We start from the raw sequence: 22,912 nt of genomic DNA, 5'->3' as shown, positions 1-22,912 counted from the left end.
TTTTCACCCCCCTTCTCTCTTCACACACAGACTCTCAGAACTGCTTGTTTGTAAACTCCCTATTGGAAGAGACTGAGCCAATCACCAGACAGCAGCAAAGGACAGTGGGGGAGGAGATAAAAATCCAGAGGAACTAGGCCAGAGCTTCGTTGTGCCTGCACCTAATCAGGAGAGCATCCCCTGCACTCTATGTGTGTGTGGAATCGCGGCCTACCAAGGGGCACACAGCCTGCAACTCCAGCCCAGAGGAACCGATTGTTCATGCAGCTTCAGCCCAGAGGAACAGATTGTTCATGCAGCTTTAGTCCAGAGGAACAGATTGTTCAGGCAGCTCTAGCCCAGAGGAACAGACTGTCCATGCTAAAGAAGGACACCCTGCAACAGCACTGAATGCCACTACAACACACCTGCATCTAAGATCGATTGATTGCTCAGGGGAGGACCGCTGACTGTGTACAGGATTTGGTGAGGGGGCTTTGCCCAGGAACCTTTAATGATTTTCATAGAATACCACCCTCAAATATTGTCCACAGAGCTCCTACATTGCTGGTGAAGATAATAAAATGCAAAGCTTTGCTTCCAGGACATTGCCGCAGTTGCTCTTAAAGGGGACACACCACGGGTATTGAGATTATTTCACTGGGTGTGTACTAGAGGTATCGTAGGCCAGCCTGGGGTTCCCCTTTAGCCACAGCACCCCACATACACACCAAAAGTTATTGAGGAGTCTAATTAATCTGTACATATTGTTACCTATTGCTTTTGTTGTTTGTGTAGTGTTCCTGACTTTTCTTCAAACTGTTTCAACCAAGTCCTGGGTACTTACATCCTGGCTGACTAATGTTAACCTGAATTTTACTTTTCTTCAAGTAAACTAGAAGAAGAACTGTGTTGGGTATTCCTGCTGAGTTATTCCATTAATCACATTGCTAGGTGTGCTAGAGGGGCTGGGGTCCATTGGGGTTGAAAGGCAGAGTAACTGACTAAACAAACAAAAACAGCTTCCTCGGGGGTTTGCTACATGTGATTTTATCGTCTGACCATAGTTCTGCTTTAAAAGTGATAGACCACAGTAAAAACTGGGGTATCAAAATCTCTGCATTATCTAATTTTTCTACTGTGTATTAAATAGCACACATTTGAGTTTTCCTGGTGCCTCCATGGCAGCATACCAATGGTTGTGGCTCCGCCCTCGTCCAACCCACAGGACCACGTAACTCTATAAAAGAAAGAGCTACTCCCCCCCTCAGGTATTCTTTTTTCTGTCCTCATCCCTGCAGGATCACAGATCAGCCCTGCCTCACCGTCATATGGTGTAACCATTGCAGGTTCATGCTCTCCTGCAGTATGGAGTCCCATTACTTGGACTGCTAAATGCCTCACATAAGTATGGGAGCCCGTTTTTCTGTGGATCTTTTTGGGGCCCGTCTAAAAACATCCAGGAGCATCTCCTTCTCCTCTGTGGCTTTTGGCTGGCTATTTTGGGGCAAGACAACACAAGGTACCTTTTAGAGCCTACAATAGCATTTCAATGTTTTTTTGCCTCACCCTCTTCATGTCTGCTGACATTTCATCCATGTGCACCTGATTTTGAATCCATGTGCACCTGATTTTGAATCCATGTGCACCTGATTTTGAATCTATGTGCACCTGACAGTGCATCCATGTGCATCCATGTGCACCTGACAGTGCATCCATGTGCACCTAGCAGTGCATCCATGTGCACCTGACAGTGCATCCATGTGCACAGTGCATCGGACAGTGCATCCATTTGCACCTAGCAGTGCATCCATGTGCATCCATGTGCACCTGACAGTGCCCCTGACAGTGCATCCATGTGCACCTAGCAGTGCACCGGACAGTGCATCCATGTGCACCTAGCAGTGCATCCATGTGCATCTGACAGTGCCCCTGACAGTGCATCCATGTGCACCTAGCAGTGCATCCATGTGCACCTAGCAGTGCATCCGTGTGCACCTGACAGTTCATCCATGTGCGCCTGATGCCTCTTCCATGTGTAACTGGCACTACCTGTGCGCCTGACACTGCCTTCATGTGCACTTAACACTGCATACATGTACACCTGACACTGTCCTGTGTCACCTGACACTGCCTACACGTGTATCTAACACTGCGTCCATATGTTCCTGGTGCTGTCTCCATGTGTACCTGGTCCTACCTCCACGTGTATCTAACACTGCAACTATGTGTACTGGCGCTGCCTCCATGTGCACCTATCACTGCATACATGTACACTTGACGCTATCCTCGTGTGCGCCTGACACTGCCTCCATGTGGGCCTGGTGCTACCCCCATGTGTGTGTGCCGGAATGCCACCCTCCTGTAGGTTCATTTCTGGGAGCCGTTAGTGGCCTGATTCTGCCGCCGGGTGCGTTGCCATTTCCTTCCCCCTCTCTTCCTGTGCGGGCGCTTCGCGCGCGTCTCCCAACACAGCTTCATCATCTCGGAGGGGCGGAGTCACAGCGGAACGTCACGGCGCATGCGCAGTAACCTTTCTGAGGCTGAGCGGCGGCCATTTTGGTACACCCTGGCCGAGATTGTCTGTCTTAGATTAATGGCTAATTTAAGTCTGACAAAAAAAATACAACTTTAGGTGTCTGCTTCCCTTCACCTCCCTCTTATAGAGCTTAACCTATATAATGATGATGTGTAGGTGTGTGTGTATGTATATCTATGTGTATGTGTTTACATGTGGGTATATATATACATATGTGTATACAGTATATATTAATAGTATTATTTATGCCTTCCTATACTTTACGTAATTAGATTTAATCTTAGTCTTAGCCGCTCTGATATACAATGCCGCATCAATAAAGATCCTCAACATACGCTAGGTAAGGGCTGCAACAAAACAGGTAAGTTCCTTCATTCAAAGAGCTTATGGCATATGGAAAACACTCCTTTTTGTTTGTTTCCGCAGCCCGCACCGAGAACCACCCGCAGGGGTTCTCTATAGGGGCATACCTCCTACATTGACTGAGGTCACCCCAGCATACCCCAAGCAGGCATGACATGACTCTGCACATTCAGGGGGAAAGGCCTGTTGAGTTTGTGGGGAACAAACCTTACTGGGAATATTGGCGTGTGGTCCAAAGTCTGTCTACAGAGGAGAAAGCAGTAAAGCGCTATCTTTTCTCCAGACCGGTTCAGAAGCTGATTCGCATCACATTGTGATAATTTTATCACCACATTAAAAGACACGATTCCGTGGGAAGAAGATCCGGTATCCTCTGTCCATACGGGAAAATATTGTTTTCCTCACCTGACGAATAAAGCTGCAGCCGTTACCTTTACGAGGTTAGGAGAACGAGCGGCGATAAGTGGAGAAAAAATGCATCGCCTACAATCAATGTCTCAAATTTTCTGTCTGCTGACATTTCATTCATGTGCGCCTGATTTTGAATCCATGTGCACCTGACAGTGCATCAATGTGCACCCGACAGTGCATCAATGTGCACCCGACAGTGCATCCATGTGCATCAATGTGCACCCGACAGTGCATCCATGTGCATCAATGTGCACCCGACAGTGCATCCATGTTCATCCATGTACCCCTGACAGTGCATCCATGTGCCCCTGACAGTGCATCCATGTGCACCTAGCAGTGCACCCGACAGCGCATCCATGTGCAGTGCCCCTGACAGCGCATCCATGTGCAGTGCCCCTGACAGTGCATCCATGTGCACCCAGCAGTGCACCTGACAGTGTGCACTGGCGGAAGCAGATGCTCAGCTCCTTGATTCAGATCAAACTTTGGGCACATCGGTCATGACATTAGCCAAGAATGCAGCCATCAGTGTCTGTGGGTGCTCCCCCAGAGCCATGCTATACTTCATCACAGCCAGAAGGGCATTACGATAAAAGCCATGGTCGGCGGACCTATCTGCAATGCATTCCTAGTGTCGCATCCCATATGATGGAAGGCCTGGTTCGGCAATAAAGAAAAAATTCCCCAAGATAGGAGAAGAGAATTTGCCTCGCGGGCAGCTACCAAACAAAGATCAAGAGAGGAGGCTGGGAAGGCTCACAAGCCACCCTCCCAAATTGAGCAATCCTAAGACTCGTTGTCAACGGTTGAGAGCCAGAAGTCCTTTTGCCCCCCTTATCCACCGGTCCGGTAGTAGCAAGACTCAGGCTTTTCTGCCTACGTTTGGGTGGAAAACTGCACTGGTCCATGCAGCCTCCACGGTCCTTCAAGGACTTTTTCTCTTCTGGTGATTCAAAACCATCCTCTACCGCTTTCTCTCCGACCCACCAAATTCTGATCTCCAAAGACAAGAAAGAAGCTCTCTTTCAGTCCAATGTTTCGCCTGGGCTCAAAGTAGGCGATTTGCGCCTCCAATTCAAATATCTTCCCTTTGGAATTTCATCCCAAAACCTTTTTACCAAGGTTTTAGTAACAATCCTAGCTTCCTTCTGGGAAAGGGAGATCAGGTTCCTACATTTCTTCCAGTTCGAATGACTTATCTACTCAGTCTATTGGCGCTTATGCACGCATCTGGAAGCTTTATTCAACACCCCGAAGAAGCGACACCGCCTTCAATCAGAGAGGATCCCTGAATTTGTACAGAAGGTGGACGAAGCAAACCAGTTGGCATCTACGATCTCCACTTGGGTTTTTTCTGGCACAATGGAGAAAGGGGCATTTAAGACAAACAGTTATCGGGAAAGTCCAGCCTTGGTAGTGGGCATGACCTCCCAACCTCCTAGTTCACAGCTTCCTTGACCCATCTCATGAACCATTCTTGCATCTGAGGCAAGTCATCTGGGCTGGGGGGTGACACATCACCTAGAGAACCAGTTAGTACAAGTAGGATGGCGGCTCAGTTCGGAAAGAATCTCCGATATCCTAGAGCTAAGAGTAGCATGGATGGCGCATCTAGTCCCTCTTCTTGGGAGCAAGTGCATGCTGGTTCAGACAGACAAGGTGGCAGTGGCCCATGTTCAAAGCCAAGTCGGGACGCACAGCAGGTCTCTGACCCAGCGAGGTGCCCCAATTGATAAATAGACCGAGAATAATTTGATTAATCTTCAGGCTGCCTACGGCCCAGCCCCAAGATTCAGCTAGCCGTTCGCCTTTTTCAAGACCTTTCAACAGCAACAATGGATGATCACTAGGCCTGCAGATTTTCCGTTGGATATACCATTTAGATCATAGAACTTCCAAAAGGGATATGTTTTCCCTAATGATTACTCTGAAACTGCCTTTTCTCCAGCTCCTGACGTTGGTGAGGGTCGCTATCCTGGCAGTCGCGCTATTCTGGCAAAGAAGACAATGGATTTCCACTATTAGCCAAATGGCTCGGTACAGTTCCCACACGCGGACAACCTCCTATATCAAGACGACTTCTTTCACCCACGTCCAGGGATCCTGGACATGAAGGCCCGAAGGTTGGGCAGAACAGACTGGGTGACCTAATTTGCTCACATGGTTTCACCCAGACATTATTACAGGCAAGAGATTCATCCACCTATGCCACCTACTAATAGGTTTCGAAGGAGGTTCACAGAACTGGAAGAATCCAGCCATTTCAATTCGCTAGGTCCTGGGGGTCCAAAAGATTCTACTCTTTCTACAAACTGGTCTGAACTTAGGCTTAGGTCCTAAAGCACTCTGAAAGTTCAGCTTGGAGCCTTGTCAGCTCTGACGGGCGCACACTAGGCACATAGTCTTCTCGTGGAGCGCTTCCTGAAAACAGTCAAAGACTACGCCCTCCCGGGAGGACCCACACCCCATATGGGTGTCTGACAGTTGTCTTAACAAACCCTTCCTTTGCTCCCACTAAAGAGTGTGCATTGGAAGACATTACCTGGGAACCTACCTTGCTGATTGCTATCGTGTCAGGGCATAGAGCGTCCGAAACGCAGCCTCTAGGGGCACAGAAATCCTACGTCACTTTTTTCCCAGACAGGGTAGTCCTACAGCCTATGCACCGGTATGTCCCTAAAGTACCTGCAGTCTACCATCTTAGCCAGGAAAGGGTTCTCCCGACCTTCAGAGGAGACCCAATCACCTCAAACTACATGGTTTGGATATAGCCAGATCCCTGAGGCGTTACTTAGAACTAACACAACAGTTTCGCAAGGATCAATGTTCATTCGTTATTCCCAAGGGCGAAAAGAAAGCAATGTCGCCTTCCAAGCTAGTCCAAGGACGTATCATGCTAGTTGTCTCCCAGCCTAAGTATGCTGAATGCGCTGAATGCTCACGAGGAATCCTCAGCAGGATTTGGGCTGAGGTGTCTCCTGGAACAATTTGCAGGACGGCTAGTTAGTCGTCCTTCATTGCCTTTGGGTCGCACTATAGCCTAGATGCGGCAGTCCTTATCTCCCAAGACTTTGGGAGGAGATTTTGAACTATCAGTTTGGTAAACTCATTTGATTATATTATTACAGTACCCTCCCTGTAAGCGAGTTAATAACCATTGGTATGCTGCCATGGAGGCACCAGGAAAACGGAAAATTGAATACTTACCTTTCCGTAATTTTCCTTTCCTGGTGCCTACCCATGGCAGCATACACCCTCCCTTCTGTAATCCTTAAAGTTCTGAAGACTAGTTACGAGAATACCTGAGGGGGGGAGTAGCTCTTTCTTTTATAGAGTTACGTGGTCCTGTGGGTTGGACGAGGGCGGAGCCACAACCATTGGTATGCTGCCATGGGTAGGCACCAGGAAAGGAAAATTACGGAAAGGTAAGTATTCAATTTTCCGTTATCTGGTCTAGTAGGAAACTCAAGAGATTATACTTTTTTTTTTAACAGTAACACTAATAGAACCAATACAGAATAAAATACAGTAATTAATAAAAGCAGTTATAGTAATATATAATACTGGATCCTGTCCAGTTCAAATTCAATTATCTAAGATAGAACCTGGGGACATGCCACAAATTAAAGCTTACTTAGTTAAAATTCAACTACAAATTTGGGTTTGAAAAATTAGTTTTAAAGGTTTTTAAAAGCTGCAGGACCAAGAAACATGTATAGGTTTATGGCAGTAATTACAGTACAAAAGCATTGTATATTTGTAAAATATGTAACAAGTCACATAAGCTTTCAATGATTTTTCTGTTTTTGCCTAGTCCCTAGCCTCTTCTTTTTAAAATATCGCTGCACAGAGAATCATGGTGCCACAGCACCATGCAATTTTGCACGCCTAAAAACATGCCACCTTTTTTCGACGGTGGGGCACTGCGTGTCTGCTATAGAGCAATGCATTTTGCCTGCGGGTCAGGAATATGTGCGATTTTGAGAATGTTGCCATTCACAGTGGCGGCCCTTCCATAGCGGGCGCGTGGGCGCCACCCAGCCCCCTGATCTACATACAGAGCGCCGGACCATGGATTCCAATGGTGGGGGAGTGGTTTTTGAAGCACACTATTAGAGCCAGAGGCTCTAATAGGCTTCAAAAAAGGGTAGGCTACGGGCGTAGAACACTGCGCACAAAGCCCACCCAGTTGTGAGATAGAGAATGAATATTCGCTGTTTTCACTCTAAATCTCCTCCCCTCCTACAGGAAGCAGGACGTGAGACCTGTTTCCTGATTGGCCAAAATGTCAGGCGTTCCTACTGAACGCATAGTGATTAGGAGGAAGAGGGTGGAGAAGCACAGCGAAAACCGCTGAAGGAGCAGACATAGCTGCAGTGCTCGCACCTTGCCACCTGCCATGCTAGAGGGGACACCAGAGCCACTGCCCGCACCCCGCCACCTAGATGGGGTAAGGCAGACAGCACGCGAGGGGGGGGTGGTTTCACTAATGCTACGCCAGGGGGTGGTGTTAGGCTGCCCTGGGTGGTGGTTGTTTGCCGCCCCCCAAAAAAACACACCAGCCGCCACTGGTTACCAATCTACACAAGTGTGAACCTAGGCTAAGAATGTTCTAAAAATGCATTTTGTAGGCAGGGAGCAAGAAAATGCTGCTTCTCAAATCACGTTAGAGCTGGCCATAGATGGTTCAAACATCAGCTGGTTCTGCATGGACCGGCTGAGATTCAAAGCAGATATGGGCATCTATGGGCCATTAATCGAATTGAGCACAACTAGCGTGTCAGATTTTTACATGTGATTGTCAGTGGCTATAGACGCTGGCAATAATAACTGTGTCCCTGCAGAGAGAACACAATAGCTCAGTGGAAGGGATTTCCCCATCAACGCAGGCTGTGTTATTTCCTGGAACCTGTGGTTGCAGCAAAGAAAATCGCATCATCTATGACCTGCCAAAGTTCAGTGAAAGCTTTAGTAAACTGCCAGAAAAATAAAAACAATGGTGCCCCCCTGCAGGTTTAAGTCATAATGTGCCAGTATGACAGACTTACCTGGACACGGAGCCCTCCAGCACAGAGCTGTCATGGCTCCCTGGCACTTCCATCTTGACTCAGTCTTCGTCGTTCCGGGTTCATGGACTACTACAGAATGAATGACTGGGGCCGCTATGACGTCACTCCCATGCATGTGCAAGGGAGCCCCGGCATAGACCCCTTCAGAGCACATACTCCGCCGATGAGGTCACCAGCTGCATGTTGAGTGAATATCTCCTAAACTGTGCAAGTTTAGGTGATATTCAAGTTTAGGAGATATTCATCTCATTGTAAGCTTACCTGTAGGTACAAGTTAACCACTTAAGGACCGAGCCTCTTTCTGAGATTTGGTATTTACAAGTTAACAGGTTTTTTTTGCTAGAAAATGACTTCGACCCAAACATTATATATATTTTTTTCTAACACCCTAGAGATGAAAATAGCAGTTGTTGCAATACTTTTTGTCACACCGTATTTGCGCAGCGGTCTTACAAGCACACTTTTTTGGGAAAAAAAATCACTTTTTTTAATTAAAAATTAAGACAACAGTAAAGTTAGCCCAATTTTTTATTAGATAGATAATGTTACGCGGAGTAAATTGATGCCCATCATGTCACGTTTCAAAGTTGCGCCCACTCGTGGAATGGCGACAAACTTTTACCCTTAAAAATCTCCATAGACAACGTTTAAAAAAATGTTGGGTCACTTTTATCCCTATTACAAGGAATATAAACAACCCTTGTAATAGAAAAAAGCATGACAGGACCTCTTAAATCTGAGATCTGGGGTCAAAAAGACCTCAGATCTCATATTTACACTAAAATTACAATAAAAAAAAAAATTGTCCCTTCAAGAGCATTGGGCGGAAGTGACTGCAATGATATCGAGAGGAGTGGGGGCCATCTTTCCCTCTCTCTTGTCTCCATATCATCAGTTGCTGCCGATGGCTCCCATAAGGGGCGGAGGGCACCGGAGAGCGGAAGGAGGGGGGGGGGAATCTGCCGCAGAGACCACTTATCTGAAAGCTGACTGCCCACTCTTAAAGAGGATACCAGGGTTATGGTAGCTAGCTGCTACCATAACAACGGTACTCCTCTTCAAAGTAGGGACGTAAACGACGGCGGGTGGTTCGTAAGTGGTTGAAAAGCAGACTTCCACTTTAAGGAAAAATAAAAATAAACACAGGCTCTCATAAAGAGAGCCTGACTATACCCACCCTTTCCGCCCAGCTCCTTCATTCATATTAGCCATACTACAGCTTCTATAAATGAAAAATTATCTATAAATAGAGGACGGACTAGTGATTGAAAAGTCCTCCCCCCATTCATAGATCACATTTCATTCATTGAAGCTGCAGCATGGCTTCTATAAATGAAGGGCAGGCATAATCAGGCACTTTTGATGAGTGCCTGTCACAGCTCCCTCCTTTCTATTAACCCCTGCTGCGCTGGAAGTACGTGGTGGCGGGAATAGGGACATTGAAGGAGGAAGATTTTACTTGAACCAAGTGACAACACCACAAGGAATACTCCCCCCCTTTTTGTTATGTTTCATCGTATACCCTCTGTTCTTAGCTGCATAAGGAGTTTATAAAGCTGGGGGGGGGGGGGCATGAGTACATTAGTCTTACAAGTGAATGGTTGTGCAGGGGGGCATGTCAGCACAAGTCTAATCATTGGATGGGAACAGGCTGAGTTCCCAGCACAGTCAGAAAACTGACCACACAGTGCCCTCATGCCAAGTGTGGTCAGTAGTAATATATTCTTTAATGCAGTACAGATCGTTACTGTTTTTGGTGTTTATGGTAGCAGATTATTTTCACTCCATCTGTCATATCTCATGGCTTATGACAGAGTTGGCTATATTTTCTAAAAACAAGTAAAACTGTCCTTAGATAATGAACAGATAATACCCATTCATCAATAATATTTTTTTAGTGGCAGTTTATTGGTTTATTGTTCAGTGTATGATATATTTACTTAGCAGCTTTTCTTTAGGGCCTATTCACACTGGCAATAAAAATACATTTATTTGAGTTCATGAGAGGGCCCTGCACCTTCTCCAAAGCAGCTGGTCATTGAGCCCACGCTGCCCCGAAATTGGGGGCCCCATGATGGCACTGAGAGTGATAGTCTGCCTCCTACCTACTTGATGTCTGTTTACCTGCACTGTCATCATTGTAGGGGCCCCAGAGCATTACTTTGCCCAGGGGCCCATGATGCTATTAAGACGGCCTCGTGTATACGTTACCCACGCGCACTACATTTGCATAGGTGTAAAAGGCAATTTCTTATAACCTACAGCACTGAACCTCATGTCGGAATACATCATTTATCAGCGTGTCACTGCATGTGAGTTCAACATCTTCATTTTCTGAAACTAGAATCTCAATAAACCCTTTATACTCTTTTGAAAACAGGCAATGGCCGTCATGAAGGATCATTGAACTCACATGATAGTTCATGCTTTCCCATGAGACAACACTAAAGACAGCAGACTAGCTCTGTGAAAGGATGATCTGTGCTTCTTCAGAACAGGGCAAGTCAGCTATGGATTCAAACAAACAAGAAGGTAATATCTTTATAAATACAAATGGGGGTGAGTTTCATTACAATAGGATATCATATCTAACGGGAGCATTTATCTGATCTCTAACCAAATGTTATAGTGCTGGCTATACAATTGGAGCTGTATGACTGGCATGACATAATTAAGTGATTGCAAGTTTTCTGCTTTCATAGTCTGTAGTGCACTTGGTTGTAAAATGTCCCGTATTTGAACAAACTGTTTCTGAATTTTTCCACTTGTCCTTTGACAGTGTTGTCCCTGTAATTATTCTTGGGTTGAATTCAAGACCAGCTGCAAAGCACAATTTGCTTAGTGTGCATTAATTTGTCATATTGGTTGGCTAGCATTATGGAAAATTATAGGTTTATTGGACATGGGAAAGAATTAGAAAAAATGTACTGGATGTTTTAAATTACACTTTACTGTATTGTACTCATTAGCCCAGTGACAGGGTCATATTTAAAGTACTATGGTAATAGTACGGTCACAGCTAATTCATAACCTTGCTCTTTGTCAATGTGTTTAGTAGTTTGAGTTTGAAATAATGTGTGGGTTTGCAGAAGGTATATACAAATTAATTAAACCTTCTGCTTTTGTTTCTAACTAACAAATATTTAAAACATTTGCAATAATTTAAAATCTAGTTGCTGTTTTTGATTATATGTTTTATTTTGTTCTGCATAAAAGCTTGTATACTATTGGCCCCATATTCATATAAATATATAGATATATTCATATCTATATATACATACAGTATATAGATATATTCTAGAGCAGGGGTAGACAAACTTAAAGAGGTGGATACGCGGTTGAGATGCCTTTTTATCGCCCCCAATCCCTACCCCTCCCTTTGGCTGCTGAGGCAGCAACCAAAGGTTTACACATGCCACAGCAGGAATTAAGCCCCCTGTTGCTTTTGATGGGTGCTATCGCCTACCAACCACAACCAATTCAAGTAAATTGGGCTACTCTACAAGCACCCTGCAACTGCATGCTTCTGCAGTGTCCAAGGGGTTAAGGCCTGGTTCACATCTATGCATTTTTTAGCGCATTTTCAGTTTTGCAGAAACACACTACAGTTCATTTAACATGGTTTCCTATGGATGTAGTTAACATCTGTGCATTTTATGGAAAGGGCCAAAGACTTTTTTCTGGTTTTTAGTTCCATAGACTTCAATGGATGAAAAGCATGTATTGAAAAACGCAAAATGCACCTGGAATTTGCAAACTGCAACCTGCATAAGGCTCGATTAACATGTATGCATGTTGCTTTTGAGCATTTCTGCAGTGCTTTTTGCTGTGCTTGCCGCGTTTTTGGACACACGTTTTTACTGCGATTTTACCACGATTTGCGGTTCGCTTTTTTTTTTACACTGTATATAGCTGGTTGCTAAGGAGGGGGCTAAAAAACAGTGCAGCTCCCCCAGGTCCATACCAGGCCCTTGGGTCTAGTATGGATTCAGAGGGGACCCCCACCCCAAAAAAAATGACGTGGGGGTCCCCCAAAAATCCATACCCTTATCTGAGCATGCAGCCTGGCAGGTCAGGAAAGGGAGGGGACGAGGGAGCGCCCCACTTTCTAAACCATACCAGGCCGCATGCCCTCAACATGGGGGGAATCGGTGCTTTGGGGTGGCACCTTGCCCCCATGTTAACCCACCCCAAAGCACCTTGCCCCCATGTTGATGGGGACAAGTGCCTCTTCCCAACAACCCTTGCCCGATGGTTGTCAGGGTCTGCGGGCAGGGGGCTTATCAGAATCGGGAACCCCCCTTTAACAAGGGGGCCTTCAGATCCCAGCCCCTCCCCTATGTGAATGACTATGGGATACAGTAGACAGTTGTTGACAAGTCTTTTATTAAAAACATATAAAAATAATGTGGTTTTATCTATTGTTAAAAAAAATATGATGTGGTTTGGTTATAAATGTATTTACTAAAAATTAGTGCTGTCAGTTAAACGCGTTATTAACGGCGTTAACACAAACCCATGTTAACGCCGTCAATTTTTTTATCGCGCGATTAACGTTCGGGGGTTATACCGGGATGATGCCTGCAGCCGCAGGCATCATCCCGGTACCGTTGTTTAGAGCGGGCGATCGGCTATCCAAACATAACAACTGATGCGGCTAAAAGCCGCTCGGTTGTTATGCCAGAGGAGCGGGAGGGGACACCCCCCCCTCCCACCGCCTTTCGCCGCCCTGACCGGGCCTCCCGTCCCACCGGGAGACCCGATCCTCCATCCGGCGCCTTCTGTGTCCAGGCGGAGACTGACACTAAGCCGTAAACGGCTTTGATTCAGTCTCCGCATTGAAACCACGGAAGCGGTGTCATGACGTCACTTCCCGGTTTCTCGGCTGCCAATGGCGCTGGATTTAAAAAAGTACACAGTATTCAGAATCGCCGTTTTCGGCGATCTGAATACTTTGAAGTGCAAAGGAGGGCTCGGAGGTCTTTTAGACCCCCGATCCCTCCATAAAGAGTACCTGTCACCACCTATTGCTGTCACAAGGGATGTTTACATTCCTTGTGACAGCAATAAAAGTGATCAAAATGTAAAAAAATAAAAAAACACTATTTAATATTATAAAAAAAAAAAAAAAAATAAGAAAACAAAAAAACAATGTTTTAAAGGGTGAACCTCCTTAATCGCGCGATTAATCGTGAGTTAACTATGACATTAATGCGATTAATCGCGATTAGAAATTTTAATCGCTTGACAGCACTACTAAAAATACATAAGTGAAATTTGTTGAATGAGCATGATGTTCAAACAAAATAAAAATACATTCACTCTCGAAACACCTCTTGAATGCGGCCAAATCCCTTATCCCAATTCATTGGAACTCCCCCCCCGGGTCCCTTCTACTGCAGATTGGTTCCAAAGAGTCTCAGAAATATATGAAATGGAAGACACTCTAGCTTAATCCAGCGAACAGGTTGAGAGGTTCCATAAGACCTGGCAACTTTGGACCATTTTTAAATACCCCAAGGTTTTTGCAGACAATGCAGCTGGACTAGCTTCCAGATCTGACAATAGCTAACCAGTCTACCAACAAGTGTGAGTACAGTAACAAGCTATTACTCCTCAATGTTATTCTCCTGGTTTCTGAATATGTCATGTTAAAATGAACTCTATGGTTGATCTATATTTCTTCCTTATCTCTTCTATCCCTTAACTTTTCTTCTTAATATTACTAATGACAAGTCAAGAGAATGCATTGGCCATTCTATATGAGATCCTGATCAGTTTGTCACATCGAGATACGAGTGTCATTAGAGCATTAATGATAAATTGCATTTGTGCATGTGGTTAACGTTTATTGCTTCTTGTGATTACTAAGGCACACTTATTTTTTCCTTATATGGACATTTTGTTTTTACCACATGTGCTCTTGATTTGTATCAATCTGTTAATTTCAACAAACTCTTTAATGCTAAAAAAATAAAAATAAATATAAATACTAAATAGATGTGATATTAAACTGTGATATATTCAGTGTAAATATTTATGTGATATGGTGCACAAGGGAATAAGTGCAAAAACCACCAATTGTAAAATAAGTTAAAACACACAGCAAAAAAATGTTTTAAATAGCAAGAAAACCCCAAGTAATTACCTTAGGCGGTGTGAAATTGAATCATGACCCACAATGGAGGTTGTAAGGCAAATCTATAGTGCGGATGACAGGACTCAAATCGTTTCCAAGCATTCGTATCTATATCAAAAATAGATCAAAGTATGCATTCTGTGTTTGTTATTCGGGAGCATAGAGGCTTTAAGATAGTTTAGCACATCCCACCCAAGGCACTTAATTGATAAGATTTTTCCAATACATCTGTGTGTCAGCAGCTCTTCTGGGATCACTCTGAGATCCTTAGGAGATTGTGTCATTTTATACTGTCCTCTAATCAAGTGCAGGTGCTCGCTCCCCCAGAACCTCCACCCCCCTGTATGTGTCCTAGCCACCAGCATGGCAGTCTCTGCGCGGTTTCCCCAGCGTTCAGGAAGGATGATGCCTCGGTCGTGAAATGTGACATAAAGTGTTTTATTAATAATAGTTGATTGACTTTTTAAAAATGTTCATAATTATTATGGTACACTTTTCTTTTATTGCATTGTCTATTCATAAAAATATTAGATTCATCATTCAGTTTAGGGCAAAAAAATCTACAAAATAGGGTATAGATTTATGGCATTTTTATTATTATTATTTTTTTTCACTAGTAATGGCAGTGATCAGTGATTTTTAGCAGGACTGCGACATTGCGGCGGACAGATCAGACACTTTTGACCCTTTTTTGGACCAGTTACATTTATACAGCGATCAGTGCTATTAAAATGCACTGATTACTGAATAAATGACACTTGCAGGGACGGGGATAACACTAGGGGGCAATCAAGGTGTTAAATGTGTCCTAGGTAGGCTTTTCTAACTGTGGGGGGAGTGGACTGACTGGGAGTACAGAGAGATTGTTGTTCCTAATAGCAAGGAACAAACGATCACACTGTACTCCCCTGACAGAAAGGGGATATGCTTTGTTTACATGGCAGATCCACATTCTGCCTCTCTGCGGAGCGATTGTTGGTGGTCGGTGGACATCGCGGCCGCCAGACAGCGCACCACTGCGGTGGCTGGTTGGCAAGTGGTTAAAGTACACTGTTATGGTTGAGCTACAGTAGATGGACTTGTGTCTTTTTTCAACCTGACTAACTATGTAACTATGTAACTCATACAGCAGTTTTTGAAGAACCTATAAGTTTAGTACATATTAATTGTAATAGTTTTTGCTCCTCTTTTATAAAGGTTATATTATAAGTTCCTACATTTTTTTTTATGATTGTGATTTAATAAAGATTGTGTGTATTGTTTTTTAGGGGTTTCTAAACAGACGGCCTTCTAGGCCATCTAGTTCAACCAATAAAAAGGAGAAAAGAAAAACTAAAATATTTTTTTCCAATCCTATATACAAAATCCCATACCCACAGTTGATACAGAGGAAGGCAAAAAAAAACAAACAAACAAAAAAAAAAAACAGCAAAGCATGATCCAATTTGCTCCAGCAGGGGATGTATTAAGTTTTATATGGTCTTTACTTTAGGGTAATGGTTGATTTTTTACACTTTCACATTGGCACAAGATTTTATATTCTTCATATACGGCAGAAACTCTATACAATGTATTAACTTTTCTTCATTATTTTGCACTTTATGAAATTTAACATTTTGTTATTTATTTATTGAGGATTTTCATATTCTGTACAATAGGATTGCATATTTTATTATTGTCACATATGGATTTAGAGCCACACTATTTTTATAATTTTGCATTGACATCTGTTAAATGAAGTCACACAGAGTGTCAGCAAGCTCACAATGAAATTGCACTGATAGTCAGCTTTAAAGTCTCGCTGAAGTATATTTCCACTTTTGCAGCCAAACTGGGATAATACCTATTACATGTTCTAATTCACAAAGCCTTACTTCAAAAATACCTAAATATTGCAGCTTATATTATTTAGATGCTCTGTTGTCGACATTTCATCACTGTGAAATCCTACTAGTTCTTTTTGTTTATGAGGTTAGAAAAGACTTAAAAAAGACTTAAAAAATATGTGGATAAAAATTTGTCTGCAGGGACCAGCTGCATTTTGATCCAGCTATGCAGGGCCGAACCTAGGGTCACAGGCACCTGGGTGCAGAAATATTTCTGGTGCCCCCACATTGGTGTGGTCATTTTACTAACCCCTCCCCTTTACAAATGTTTCTATGGCAACGACTCAACCATAGAAATGCTCCCCCACAAAGTCTTAATTACCTTGGGATCCTTACATGATCTCTTGACAATAAACAAAATACAGGAAGAGAAGCAGAGTACTTTATTGGGACCTGGAGGGGGGCCTCTCTGATGGACACAGAGAGGAATTCTGTTAGAGAGTCTGTTAGAAAGACCCCCAGACATACTACAGACATGATACAGGAGATGGTCAGAGACTGCAGACATAGTACAGGAGATGGTCAGAGACTGCAGACAATAGTACAGGAGATGGTCAAAGACTGCAGATAATAGTACAGGAGATGGTCCATTAGACCCCTTTTACACTGGAGGCATTTTTCAGGCGCTTTAGCATTAAAAATAGCGCCTGAAAAAAGCCTCATCTGTAATCCCAGTGTGAGAACCCAAGTGCTTTCCCAGACTCCCAGTGTGAGGAATTCATTCCTGCACATTAGCACTCAGCAGCCACTGAAAACTAGGACCCTTGTATCAGGAAAAGAAGCAGCCCCTCCCCCGAGCACTACCAGAATAAGGGGAGAACTCTGGCACTTCGGTACCCCCACCTCTGCAGGTGCCTGGGTGCAAAGCACCCTGCGCACCCTGTTTAGGATCGACCCTGCAGGTATGGGCACCCTATCAATCAACTTGTATACAACCAGCCTTATGGTTTCTCCCAAACGATTAGTGCCACCAGCTATAACCGGCAACACTAATCATTGTGTTTTGCTGGCAGGGAAGAATGCCCGCTGTCAGAACATAATAGCGCTATGGGAAAGATTCCCCCATTAACACTGACTGTGTTAATGGGGAAATCGAGTGCAGTGGCTCTAGCAGCAGCTTGGCATTGTATGCTGTTACTGAATCTGTCATCAAGTAGGACCCACAGATCAATTTACATCTTTGATTCCCCCAGGAGTCCCCCCCCTAGCTTGTAGCCAGCATTCATATTTTGTATCCGCAAGTGCATTACTTTACAGGTCCCTACATTAAACCTCATTTGCCATTTAGTTGCCCTATATATAGTTGCTCTAATTTATTGAGGTCTTTTTGTAATGTTTTGCATACTGTGCTGAAGAGTTACTAAGAGTAAGTGATGAATTCAGACATCTATTCCAAATTTTAGAATAACTCTGAGGAGTTTCTCTACGTTCATACATTAATTTCTTATGTGGAAGTATTTGATTAGCAGCTTTAAGCCATTGAACACTCAAGGGAGGCATAGGTAATTATGTGTTTACACATATTTTGGAGCATTTTGTTGATGTCTTAGACTATTTAGACAATAGCAAAAAAGGGAGCAGAAGAGAAATGTTTGAGATTTTTACACTGGGCACCTGCCTGTGTTACTGTCTCTTTAAATTTATGAAGTTGTTATTTGGACTTCATTTTCTCTTCTTTGTTAATGTCTAAAAAAAACTTTAACAGCAGCAAAATACACCCCAAAAAAGAAATAAATGATATATATATATATATATATATATATATATATATATATATATATATATATATATATATATATATATATATATATATATATATATATAGATATATACAGTTGTGCTCATAAGTTTACATACCCTAGCAGAATTTATGATTTCTTGGCCATTTATCAGAGAATATTAATGATAACACAAAAACTTTTCTTCCATTCATGGTTAGTGTTTGGCTAAAGCCATTTATTGTCAATAAACTGTGTTTACTCTTTTTAAATAATAATTACAACAGAAACTACCAAAATGACCCTGATCAAAAGTTTACATACCCTGGTGATTTTGGCTATTTAACATGTCATGCACACAAGTTGACACAAAGGGGTTTGAATGGCTTATAAAGGTAACCATCCTCACCTGTGATCTGTTTGCTTGTAAATAGTGTGTGTGTGTGTGTGTGTGTGTGTGTGTGTGTAGAAAGGGTCAATGAGTTTCTGGACTCCTGACAGACCCTTGCATCCTTCATCCAGTGCTGGACTGACGTTTCTGTATTCTGAGTCATGGGGAAAGCAAAATAATTGTCAAAGGTTCTGCGGGAAAAGGTAGTTAAACTGTATAAATCACGAAGGAATATAAAAAGATATCCATGGAATTTGAAATTGAATTGAGAATGCAAATCAGCAGTGTTCAAACTCTAATCAAGAGGTGGAAAATGAGGGATTCTGTTGAAACCATGGTCAGGTAGACCAACTAAAATTTCAGCCACTACTGCCAGGAAAATTGTTTGGGATGGAAAGAAAAACACACAAATAACTCCAAGTGAAATACAGGACTCTCTGAAAACATGTGGTGTGGCTGTTTCAAGATGCACAATAAGGAGGCACTTGAAGAAAGATGGGCTGCATGGTTGAGTGGCAAGAAGAAAGCCATTACTACGCAAATGCCTCAAAGTATCCCGCTTACAATACACCAAACAGCACAGAGACAAGCCTCAAACCTTCTGCCACAAAGTCACAACCCATAAACGCTACATTTGGAGAGGAGTCAACAAGGCCTATGATGAAAGGTACACCATTCCTACTGTGAAACATGGAGGTGGATTGCTGATGTTTTGAGGATGTGTGCGCTACAAAGGCACAGGAAATTTGGTCAAAATTGATGACAAGATTTGTGCAGTATGTTATTGCTCCTGTCATTGTCTACAGCAGAATAAAGTGAAGATTCTGGAGTGGCCATCTCAGTCTCCTGACCTCAATATCATTGAGCCACTCTGGGGAGATCTCAAATGTGCAGTTCATGCAAGACAGCCCAAGAATTTACAGGAACTGGAGGCTTTTTGCCAAGAGGAATGGGCAGCTTTCCCACATGAGCAGATAAAGAGACTCATCCACAAATACCACAAAAGACTTCAAGCTGTCATTGATGTTAAAGGGGGCAATACACGGTATTAAGAACTGGGGTATGTAAACTTTTGATCATTTGGCTAGTTTCTGTTCTCATTATGATTTTTAAAGAGTAAACACAGTTGATTGATAATAAATGGCTTCAGCCAAACACTAACCATGAGTGAAAGAAAAGTTTTTGTGTTATCATTCATGTTCTCTGAAAAATGGCCAAGAAATCATAAATTCTGCCAGGGTATGTAAACTTATGAGAACAACTGTATATACTGTGTAGCACTACCCTCGAAAAAGCTGCTGGTTTGTTTTGGGTGGCATGTTACCTCGTGGCTCCTACGCCGTCGAGGGGTGTATGGTGAAAGCAGTAGTAACGGAATATCCACGACAGGTGTCATTTTCTCTGCTCTTTATTACCCAGCCGGGTAAAAACAATAAAACTTGAGGTGAAGAGTAAAGATGCAGTAGAAGGAGAAAATGCAGATTCAGGCGTAACAATAGGGAAACAGTCCTGCTTCCAACAACACTTTATTTTCTTTGCCACTCTAGCCAGAGTGGGTATAGTGTACCTGGACAGGCCTCTTTCACTGACCTGGCAGCCAGAGTATTACTCGGAACTTAGGGAAAAGGCTCTGCCACAGACCCTCCTTTGAATTGAGATAGCAGAGATAATCCTCCTTAATAAACTTTGAGTCTGGATCTCCTTCAGGCAGTTAGTAGTTAGGTTACGACTGATAGGTGACCAATGTCCAGCCTTTCAGTACCCGGTTACCTTGATCCCCGGTGGATTGTCGAGACCCTATTGGATCGCCAGCCTCTCTTGGCTCTCCTCAGGTGGACTCCCCACCGAACAGCTTCCTCTCAAGGGAACAACGCTTGGGATCTTCTCAGGATTGGGGACCCACCTATCGAATTGTGCCCGGGTGGAACTGCCCATGCGCCGCACGTAGCCGCAGAAAAGCTGAGTTTATGATCAGCCGCTGTCTCGCGTTGCCGAGGCCCGTTCATGTAGGTGAGGGGCGGAAATTTACATGAGTGGGCGGATTTTTCAATGATGGGCAGTGCCGGGGGGTGTAATTTTTATCGATGGCCAAACAAATCTGCAAAATAAATCTTTATCTAATATACAAAAAGCCCACCTTCAATTGACTGTTCTGCGGCTCCGTATTGCGAATGCGCAGTTCCACTCGGGCATTTCTTGATAGTGGGCATTTCTCGATAGCGGGCATTTTCTCGACAGGACACCAGCCTCGGATTTAATGAATGACACATTAATGTAAAGTGGATAAAGGAAAACAGCATTTGAACAAATCTTTGCTTTGTTGAGGACTGCCTCTGAGACCATATAGATATATACAGAGCGGACAAACCAATTGGACATTTAATTTCCCTTCTATATATTAGTGTGCTCACATTTTATTTATATATATATATATATATATATATATATATATATATAGAAATGTATATTCATAGATTTAGAGCCGGTTCACACTGGGGCTACTTGTCAGGCAGCTCAGCCGCCTGATCAGTCGCGTCCCATTCAATGCAATGGAACCGTTCTAATAGGAGTGACGCAAGTCGCTCCGACTTAGAAAAAGGTTCCTGCACGACTTTGGGGGCAGCTCGGGGCGACCTGCATTGACTTCTATACAGAAGTCGTTTTGCAAATCGCCTCTGAAGTCGTCCTCAGGACGACTTGCAGAGTCGCCCCCGAAGTCGTGCCGCTGCAGTGTGAACCGACTCTAATGGCCTTGTACACACGATAGGATAGCCAGAGGACAACGGTCTGAAGGACCGTTTTCATCAGTCCAAACCGATCGTGTGTAGGCCCCATAGGTTGGTAGACCTTAGGTTAAAAAAATGAGAACTTGCTTTAAAATGTAACCGATGGACAGGTCAAAACCGATCGTTAGTATGCAAAAGCATCGGTTAAAAACCCGCGCATGCTCAGAATCAAGTCGACGCATTCTTGGAAGCATTGAACTTTGTTTTTTTCAGCCCGTCGTCGTGTTTTTCGTCACCGCGTTCTGACACGATCGTTTTTTTAACTAATGGTGTGTACGCACGATGGACCATCAGTCAGCTTCATAGGTTAACCTAAGACAACGGTTCTTCAGACCCTTGTCCTCTGGCTGTCCTATCGTGTGTACAAGGCCTTAGAGGCACTTTATTTTACATGAATCTGTATTATTGAGCACAAAGAGCACTTTATATACAAACTCTTGGAAAATGTTCATACAAAAAAAAAAATATATATATTACAGACATGCCTCAAAACTATTTTCATTTAACATTCCAATCTTCTGGCTTTAAGAAACAGTTACAAAAATAAAGTGAGTAAAATAAGTATTTGATCCCCTACCATTGAAACAATAATTCTGGCCCCTACACACTGGCTACAGTATGTGCTCAAATTAGTCCTGCCAATTTAAGAAGGTGATCCTAATGGCAACTTGCTATGTGTATAAAAGACACCTGTCCACAGAATCTTTCTTCCATTCAAACATCACCATCTTAGGCAAGACCAAAGAGCTGTCAAAGGATGCCAGGGACAAGATTGTAGACCTGCACAAGACTGGAAGACCATCAGCAAGAATCTTGGTGAGAAGGAGACAACTGTTGGAGTGATTATTCGCAAATGGAAGAAATACAAAATAACCATCAATCGCCCTCAGTCTGGAGCCTCATGCAAGATTTCTCCTAATGGGGTAAGAATGATCATGAGTAATGTGAGGAATAAGCCCAGAACTACACGGAAATAGCTTGTGAATGATCTCAAGGCAGTTGGGACCACAGTCACCAAACAAACCATCAGTAACATAATAACACAGCCATGGTTTGAAATCCTGCAGCACCTGAAAGGTTCCCCTCCTCAAGAAGGCCATGTACTAGACCGTCTGAAGTTTGCCAATGAACATCTAAATGATTCAGAAAGGGATTGAGAGAAAGTGCTGTGGTCAGATGAGACCAACATTTTGTTCTTTGGCATTAAATAGGCTTGCCGTGTTTGGAGGGAAGAAAATGCAAACAATGACCCTAACAACACCATCCCTGCATTCAAGCATGGGGGTGGAAACAATATGCTTTGGAGCTGTTTCTCCACTAAAGGTACAGGCCAACTTTGCCGCATTTAGGGGCCAATGGATGGGGCCATGTATTGTAAAATCTTGGATGAGAACCTTCTTCCCTCAGCCAGAACACTGAAGATGGGTCATGGATGGGTCTTCCAGCATGACAATGACCCAAAATATACTGCCAAGGCAACAAGGAAGTGGCTCAAGAAGAAGCACATTAAGGCCAGGGAGTGGCCTAGCTAGTCTCCAGACCTTAATCCCGTTTATGTTATGGAGGGAGCTGAAACTTCAAGTTGCTAAGTGACAGCCAAGAAACCTTAAGAATATAGAGAAGATGTATAT

The 22,912-nt window shown here is 43.5% G+C and overlaps 1 protein-coding gene across 1 annotated transcript in view; it reads left to right on the top strand.

The window, feature by feature from the left end:
- The first annotated feature begins 10,746 nt into the window (after nt 1–10,746).
- The window catches only part of ARHGEF33 (Rho guanine nucleotide exchange factor 33), a 241,513-nt gene continuing 229,347 nt past the window's right edge, over nt 10,747–22,912 (top strand). The window contains exon 1 of the mRNA XM_040350765.1: nt 10,747–10,893. Coding sequence (XP_040206699.1) covers nt 10,836–10,893 — 58 coding nt within the window. The 5' untranslated portion in view covers nt 10,747–10,835. The remainder of the gene's footprint in view (nt 10,894–22,912) is intronic.

This window comes from Rana temporaria, chromosome 4 (assembly GCF_905171775.1).
Source record: "Rana temporaria chromosome 4, aRanTem1.1, whole genome shotgun sequence".
NCBI lineage: Eukaryota > Metazoa > Chordata > Amphibia > Anura > Ranidae > Rana > Rana temporaria.
The sequence above is the reverse complement of the archived record's forward strand: the minus strand, read 5'-3'. Positions and strand labels throughout refer to the sequence as shown.